The 8,995-nt window shown below is 33.8% G+C and overlaps 1 protein-coding gene across 1 annotated transcript; it reads right to left on the bottom strand.

The window, feature by feature from the left end:
* Positions 1-1,456: 1,456 nt before the first annotated feature.
* Positions 1,457-4,527, bottom strand: LOC21394211. Its single transcript, XM_010104337.2, has 5 exons — positions 3,976-4,527; positions 3,193-3,734; positions 2,801-2,983; positions 2,493-2,694; positions 1,457-2,361 (listed from the first exon to the last, which is right to left on the bottom strand). Exons 1-5 carry the CDS (start codon positions 4,493-4,495, stop codon positions 1,664-1,666), a joined length of 2,145 nt encoding a protein of 714 aa, XP_010102639.1. The 5' UTR covers positions 4,496-4,527; the 3' UTR covers positions 1,457-1,663.
* Between the last annotated feature and the right edge of the window lie 4,468 nt (positions 4,528-8,995).

The raw sequence follows: 8,995 nt of genomic DNA, 5'->3' as shown, positions 1-8,995 counted from the left end.
AAATGGTATGAATTTAAAAAGAGATTTTGTAACGCCTGAAAACCACGATTAATATTGAATAATTAAAGTCTAAGTAAAGTTAATTTAACGATAAAACACATTAAAAAAATTCAAAACATGTTCTCTAAATTTAGTAAATACAAATAGTACCCAAGTGTCCTCAAATAAAACTAAACAGACAAAAATATCAACTAAAAAATATTAATAGCTAAAAAAATAGAGACTTTAATTTCACCATTCACAAGTTTTTTTTTTTTTTTTTTTTTTTTTGAGGTTTTAGGGTTTTCAACTCACTCCCTCCCACACAAAGTAAAGAAAAAAGAGTGAACGATAACCAGAGTTCCAGGCACGCCGTCGGACTCTCGGCCATGAAACTTGGTCTTCCGGCTTACCTGGTTGTGAGCTTTTCATTAGTGGTGGCGGTGTACGGTGTAGTTGGGTGGAGTTAAACGGTTTGGAGCTTAAAAGCTGAACAGATGAGCTTCATTTTTAGGCAATTTTATAGTTTGATGGCTGAAATCTCTTGGCAAGTATCTCCCTCCACGGCACATTGGCCGGTTGGCCTTCACTAGAGGGTTCTACTGCCGGTGGTCGGAAATTTTTTCTGTTTTTTCAATGTAATTTTTGTGTTTGTAATAAGGGCGTTGGTCTCCCCATCTTACCCTTATTTGTTTTGCTATTTGTTATTAGTTTTTGGTGATCGACTTAAGGCCGTTTGTATGTCTTCTGGTAGAGTTGTCTTAATCTCACTAGAGCTTTTTCTATGCAGCGTAGATGTGCCCTCTTTGTAGGGTTTGGCGATCTGTCTCTCTAGCCCTCAAAAGCTTATCTCGATGGGGGAGTTTCTGTAATTCAAACTTTTATTGTACTTGTTGTTAGTGCGTTGAGGTATTCTCCCTTTTTCGGGCCTCAAGCATACGTCTGTCCTTCTAACAGCTCATTATCTTTACACTAAGATGATTGTTTATCAAATTTTAATTAAATGCAACTTCCCGTTAAAAACAAATAAAGACTTTCAAATAAAGCTTTTCATTTTTGTTTCAGAGGTCTTGTAATAATAAACTGTTCATAAATTATCAATCATTATTAAATATGGTTTTTTTTTTTAACAAAGATGGGTTCTGTTAAAAAAAAAAAAAAAAAAAAAAGTTGGGTACATTAGATTAAGTTTAGACATTACGTTGCATGAGTAACTTCTAACTTCCTAAAGTAATTGACTCTGATTGTAACTCCATTTGCAATTCTTTTTGTTTTCTTTTTCCTTTTTATAGATGTTTTCTTTTTGTATTGATAAATGTAGGGAAGGCTTAAATATTCAAGTAGAGATGTGAAGAGGCATTCTATAGAGTTAAGTTGGTGAAAGGTGGGAATACACAGAGAACAACCAAGAGTATAATTTATCATAGGATTTATTTTGAAAACAACAACTAAGATTTTCAGCATTCAAATTTCAAGTTTGGAAGCATCAAGCAATACTACTTATACAACTCTGTGGCCATTACTAGCTCTTGCATTGAAAATGCAGTACTATCATAGAAATATCAAATAAAAACACACCTGATGAAAAGAAACACACACACAAACTGACACACCGGATAAAAACACACGGCCGGATAAAAAGGAAAACAGTTAGAAAGGAATACAAATAAAGGCAGTGTACAAGTCAACAACATCTTTTTGGGATGCAAAGGTGGCCGGTCATGTGCCAAGTTTCGCCTCCGTCGCAATATGCGTAAGGGCATGACGGAGTGTAGACTTTGTCTAACTGCAAGTTCCATGCTGCATTGGGGTCTTCAGTTGAGAACGTGGTCCAACTAGCAGTGGAATTCTCGTATCTACTATGTGTGATGCGATTGCACTTCTCCACATCCTCGTTCATATATATGTCGTCTGGATCAATGTCGATAGTGAAGATATCTCCATAAGGCCTCACAGAGTGCAAGAAGAGTGGCAAAGAGATGGGATCAACCGACACTGCAGCAAGATCTGCGGTTACAACGATGCTCTTTCCATCCGGACTGAAGATCGGATGGTTCACATGCCCTGCAACATCACTTCCACTTCCTAACACTCTTACCACCACTGACGGATCATTCGCCTTCACCAAATACACTGCAAAGTATCCAGGGTCAAGATCATTGTCACTTTCCGGTGCATCTTCTGGCTTGTCGCGGGTTGACGAGAAGACTATCCAATCTCCTCTTGGGGACCATTGGCAATGTGTGTCAATCCAAGGACCATTTGTTAGCCTTGTTATTATGCCATCTCCATATTCCCCAGATTCCGCGTCCTCCATTATGTATAGGTTCTTGTATCTTTCATCTCCTCCATCTCTTGTAGATCGAAAAACTAATTTTGTCCCTGTTTACATTAAGTTAAAAAAATAATATTTACAGTGCTTGATGGGATATTGAACAGCATATCAGTATGTCATTCAATTATATTCTGTGCTCGGAAAGAAATCGGAAGAAACAAGTAGGCTAGGAAGTTACCATCTGGATTGGTGGACGGGAAGGCGTTATTGAAATCTATTGTGAGCTGCCGACGATGTTTTGCGCAACGGGACACTTCAGGGATGGCGCAGATGTCTAGTCTTTTTTCGGCATTGAAAGAAGGTCCCATGCATACGTAAAGTAAATCCTTTTTTGTGTCTTGGTTCCAAACCGGCGAGAAGATGCTGTCCGGTCCTTTTGTCTACATTTATAAACAAACATCATCATCAGCTACTAATGAAAAGCTATATACAACTGCACATCAATACTATATGATTCTTTCATATGACATATGTCAATATACTTACCTCGTAAGCAATACGCAACCCTTTGCTATCAGCAACCCACACGGCCTTGAACTCATTGTCAACAAATGCGAGCTTGGAGCCGTCTTGGGAAAACGTTGGAAACACTCCCGACACCCTAAACAATCCTACATCTGGATGCGGAGAGTCAAGCTTGTGGAACTGTCTGGGGATATCCTCTCCACACTGTCACCAGTGGCGGAGTAAAAAATATCTTTCAGTAGAGCAATATGAATAAAAATTAGAGACAACATTTTATCCAAGGTAGATCATTGTTATACATATATATATATATATATAGATAAATAGATAGGGAGACAAACAGATATATAGATAGGTAGATAGAGATGGCTAGCAAGAAATTAAGGAATTCAAAGTAGTTGGCAGTGGTATACCTTAAGGAGGTCGCTCTTGCAACGATGGTAACCGATGTGCTTACCATTGTCTATCACGAAGGGGTTGAAATGGTCAGCCTTTGGTCTGGTTTTCTGAGTGATTTGTATGGGTTCTTGTAGTTGTCCAGTTGAATCAAAAATCTCAATGTGTCGATATTGTGCTTCTACACGGACGTCGTTAAATTGTGATTTTTGACGAATTGTTGCCGCTGCAACTGTGGTGGCATTGATGGCAGCCGGAGTTATCGCATTAATTTCTTCTGGGGTCACGCGAGATGTTTGGCCGTCACTAATGTCAGCTCGAAACACACCCCAAAATTCATCAACCTTCCGATGGAAAAATATGACATTGTCACTTCCCCAGGTCGGCCACCCACCATTCTTTATAACCAACTTGCGTTCGAGCCGCTCCTCAACATTCATCACAAAAATGTCAGTCTTTAGATCCTCGATCTCTCCATTCCAACCACCCTTTCTCTGGAATGATGCCACCGCTATCTTCTTTCCGGACGGTGACACGGAGGGGCTTAAATCAGAGTGCTCTATTCATTGATGAATTAACAGTGAGCAGAAAATTAGCAGTTGTATAATCAACGTAACACTGACGTTAAAAATGTAAGTAAAACCAAGAAATTTAGTTATTACAGATTATTGCTACATTTTTTCTATGTTACTTGAATAAATGTTATAACGCACTTATTCTTTGTGTTATAATTGTAGGTAGGACCATAACAAATAATATACATAAATAATATATATGTAAATCGAAACTCAGCAAGGGACCTGATGGGGTGAGGCGGTCGGTTTCTCCAGTCACGAGATTGGTTTTATAGACGGCGGTCCAGGGTTGATGACGATCAGCGGGGTCCTTGGTGGTGATATAGACGAGATGATCACCAGCAATGCAGCCACTGTCTTCCATGCGAACACCATTGAATGTGGCTGCACCGAAAACATCAGCCAAACTAAAGACTTTTACTTTTGGTGCAGTCTCGTCATTGAAGCGGAGAGCTATGTGAAGCGTTTCGAGGTTGCCTCGTTCGGAGACAAAGATCATGCCCGAGAGACGACCCGAATCGACGTCGTCCTCATTGGCTTCTGAAGCAACTTTTGGGCGTTTGAGAATCGTCTTGAGCGCTGCTGGTGGAATGACTTGGGCGTTGTAGTTGTAGGACACTCCGTCGGTCATGTGAAGCTCATCTTTCTTCGACGTCGGTGGAATTGGGCATGAGAATATGTCGAGTGGCACCGGTGGTCGATATGTGGCGAAGAAGGCAATGCTACCTCTCTTTTGATCTGCCATATCTAAGATTTTCTTCTTTTTTTTTTTTTTTTTTTTTTTTTTGGCTCTAGGAAAATTTTGGTATAACTCAGCTAACTCTTTAAGTTGAGATGTATAAAAGAGTGTTGGTGTGCTCCTATATTATATAGTATCCATGACATCTAATCTGGAAGTTTCTCCATAAAATTATTATTATTTATTAAATATTTAGATAATCCTTTAAAGCGAATCTTCAAAATTAAAGTTCCTGTACGAAAAGAATATAGAATTCCTTCTCATTAGTTTTTTTTTTTTTTTTAATTAAAGGCAATTCACAAATTGTGCTTTTTTTTTTTTTTTTTTTCACGTTTGCTCGGCAAAAGAAGAAAAGAAGAAGAAGAAGAAGAAGAAACAGCAAAGAATGCTTGCTTTTTCTTTCTTTTTTTTTTTGGTTTGACCATTCATTACTAGCTTCAGCGTGTTAAGTAAAAAAAAAAATGAATAGAGAACAAAGAAGGCTTATGTGGATTAAATCTTAAGTAGCGAAATGGAATCCTACATTTGAATATGTAGCGATAAATGATTTGTTTCTCAACTATAATTTTAGCAAAACAAGGTTGATTAAAGTATGTTTAATAAAAACATAGAATATTTTGCATAAATTAGTGATCGTTACATAGATCTTGCGCTCTAATTTCGTATGGCTATGCATGTTATTGTGCCTATATATCAGGAAATTGTTAGTCTAATTACTTCTTGATGATAATTTATAACATGTCCGTTCCCCCGAACTAATTGGTCTATGCGACTTCTAGTTTCCTATGAAAGATAGATAAAAAAATAATAATAACGGCCCCTTAGGTAACGTTTTCAAAATGATTTTATTTTTAGTATGAAAATAAAAATGAGAATGTTATGATAATCGTGTTAGAACCTTAAAATTGCATTTTGTTGATTCTTTAAGAGATTATTTTGAATATAATAAAAAAGTGAAATCGCGTTTGGTTATATTTATCAAATTTTGTTTTGAGTATATATAACAAATAATCCTGAATGAATATATCAAGCAATTGATAATTGATAATCACTTAGCAAATAAAAATAATATAATAATATTACAATTATTTTTATATTGTTGTTAATGTGTATATTAATAATTATATTATATATATCATAAACTAATATACTAAATAATTAGAAAATACTAATTAATAACCGATATAAAAGTAATTACTATGTTAGTAATATATTTATAATTATTATTTTATTAATAATAAATTATTGTATAAGTAAAAATTAATAAGTTTATTAACAATTTACAAGTATAATATTTACGAATTTGTGACGAAATGACTAAAAGTGCAACGTTGGGCCATTAGTGTCACTGTCAAACTTGAAAGGTTAGAGAGCAAGGTGAGACAACGAGTATTTGGACCAAAATTGAAAGAAAACATGAAAAATAAATTTGATATTGTTAGTACGGGATGAGTCTATTAGCAAGTATAAAGTAAACACATATAGAACCAAAACGTGAAATAGTATAGGACACAAGAGAATTGGTATTGCGGTTCGGATAAAAGCAATCAGCCGAGCATCCCAAAATAATGCCAATCACCAATCAAAAGCAATCCGGAAATCAAATCAGAATTTTGAGTAATAAATCCAAATCAAATCAAATCCCAACAGATACATTAGAGTATTTAGACTTTACGCTGAATGAGTAACTTCAAACATCTTAAAGCAATTCATGATTTGCAGAACCAAAAAAAAAAAAAAAAAAAGGGATTCGGGGTTTTTTTGTTTGTAAACTAATGAGGGAACTTTTGGCATTTAAAAGATTTAATCGGTTGAGGGTGGTTTTTCCCTTCATGTTGGATAATTAAAGGATTTTTCCTTTTGTGATGTTTGTTGAACGAGACACGTACGTACAAGTGCAAGGTGTGAAAGACAAGTTCCTAAATAATTCATTCTGATTGTAATTTCAAAAGTTACGATGCTTTTTCTTTTGTTTATAACCTTTAATAAAGATAATTAACAAGTTATTCCTAGCTTTAGTTTTATTTTTTTATTTGATGTGGACGTTAGTTTAATGATATGTCAAAAAATTAAGAAAGTAGTAAAACAGACCATCAAAAAGTCACGTCGCAACTTCTAATTAACTTCTTAAAGTAATTTATTCGGGTTGTAATCATATAAGTTACAATTTGTCTTTTTTTTTTTTTAAACTTTCTTAAAGATAATTAACAAATTATTCCTTGTTTTATTTTCTCTTTTAGCTAACAAACAGAAAGGAAAAATAATAATAAAGAAGATAAACAAGTACTAAAGAATCCCGCTCTTTTTCTTATTGAAATACCAAGTGTCAATTTCTTATTGGTGGACTCTGAAAGTGTGCTCCACATGGTGAGTTCCTAAACAAAATAAGTCCATACCACCACATACCCCCAAAAAAATTTCATAATTAAAGCTCTTACAGATATGTCGCACCCGTGAGTTTTTGGGTGGGACCAACAAATTTTGTATTCTTTTCTTCTTTATTTTTTTTTTCTACTCACTCTTTTTTAAATAATTTATATAACAGTCAATTTTAAATGAATCACATAAACTGAGTGCGCGTTCATAACTAATATATAGAGAAAGAGCGAATATGAATCACCTAAAAAGCAGGGTCAGGGATTAGCTAGAGATTGAATTTAATTTATTTAAAGTAAAGTATATTTTTAATTTTAAAACTTGGTTTGAGATTTTAAAAAATTAAATATTGCAGAGGGTGTCACAATCATAAATCCCTTAAAGCAAAAAGGCCAAGATAGAGTAAGCTGTGTAATAACCTATAACTAATGACACTGTCTCCTAATGATATGAGACTTTTTGGGTGAAACCTGAAAACAAATTGTTTAATTTAAGGTGCAAAGCAGACAATAACTTATCAGGTACAGATGTAGGTTATTACAGATGATATCATAGCTATAAACCAGCTAGAAATGTGCCCAACAAGGATATTGGAAAAGGTTGAGTGATTATGACAGTTATTAACCCGTTGCGGAAAAAAGGCTAAGACAGTGTAAGTTGTACAGTTCAAGTTGCCTGAAAAGGTTATATGTAATGGTATGAGGCATTTTTAGATGCAGTCCAAAATTAAAACCATGCGACAATTAAAATGTAAAACAGACAATATCATACTAAGTGAACGTGTGAGTCATTATATAGTCTTTAAACAAAGATAAAGAGACTAAAATATCAACTGAAAACTAATTGAGCTACTACAAAATTAAAGTTTTAGTAGTAAAGGTTTCATTCTTTCCAAAGCTTTGATAATGATAAACAACTCACAAATTATGAATAATAGTAAATGGTTTTCCTAAGCTAAGATAGCATCGTACAAGGCACCATTCATGCTCCTAATCATGCGTTACTAGGCCATGAGTTTAATGATACATCAGAAAATTAACAACCGATGGCGTGGAACTTCTAGAGAAAGGTAATCACTAGAAAAGACTAACTGGGTTTATTTTAGGCACAATGGATTGATTTTAGTTTTTATGTTGGATAATTTATAGCTTCTAACTTCCTAAAGTACTTTATTATGGTTGTAATTCCATAAGTTACGATGCTTTATGTTTTGTTTTACCTTTCTTAAAGATAATTAAGAAACTATAATTAAGAAAATAATAATATCTTTACTTTTCTTAAAGATAATCCCTCTCTTCTTTTGTTTGTGCAGTATATAAAACATAAATACATAATGATGAGAGCGCTTTTTTTTTTTTTTTTCGTTAAAGGAGGCATGTACAAGTGTAAGTGTTAAACATGATTCAGAATTTGTCCGCCCCCAAAATCAGAAAACCTATACTACAGTTGAGTTAATTTTATTTAAAAGGACACATTTCTAATTTCAAAACATGTTTGAAAAATTTAGATAATAGACTGTTACGAGGGTAAGATAGATCACTAAGATATTAACTGAAAACTAATCAACCTAATACAAATTAATAAAAGATAAAACTCTGTAGTCAAATTAAGTTTCATCCATTACCGAGCTGTGATAATAATAAATAATTCAAAAATTATCATCACTAGGCTTTGAGTTTAACAAAGTAGTATTTTTCCTCTGTTTTATATTTTATAAATATAATTAACAAATTATTCATAGCTTTAGTTTTATTTTTTAGCTAATGAACAAAAAATGAACAAGTAAAGAATCCCGCTTTTTTTTTTTTTGTGTGTTTGTACAATAATATAAAAGATATAAGAAAATTTAAAAAATAAAATGTTACCTAGCGTCTAGTTTAAGTAAAAATAAAGAGACTAAAATATCAACTGGAACATCCTAGCTTTTTCTCTTTCTTGAAGACACTTAACAAATTTTACATAGGCTGTATTTTGGATAAATAACCCCCCACCCAACCCAAAAAAAAACAAAAAAGTAAAGAATCTTTATCCTTTACACTTGTTCATTTATATATAGCATATTGATGAGCTGCGAGTAAGGAAATAAGAACAGCAAATTTGATTGGTGTGACACTTTAATTTCTTGGCAAA

The sequence above is a fragment of the Morus notabilis genome, unplaced genomic scaffold (assembly GCF_000414095.1).
Source record: "Morus notabilis unplaced genomic scaffold, ASM41409v2 Scaffold765, whole genome shotgun sequence".
Taxonomy (NCBI): domain Eukaryota; kingdom Viridiplantae; phylum Streptophyta; class Magnoliopsida; order Rosales; family Moraceae; genus Morus; species Morus notabilis.
Note: the sequence above shows the minus strand (reverse complement) of the source record. Positions and strands in the feature narration are given on the sequence as shown.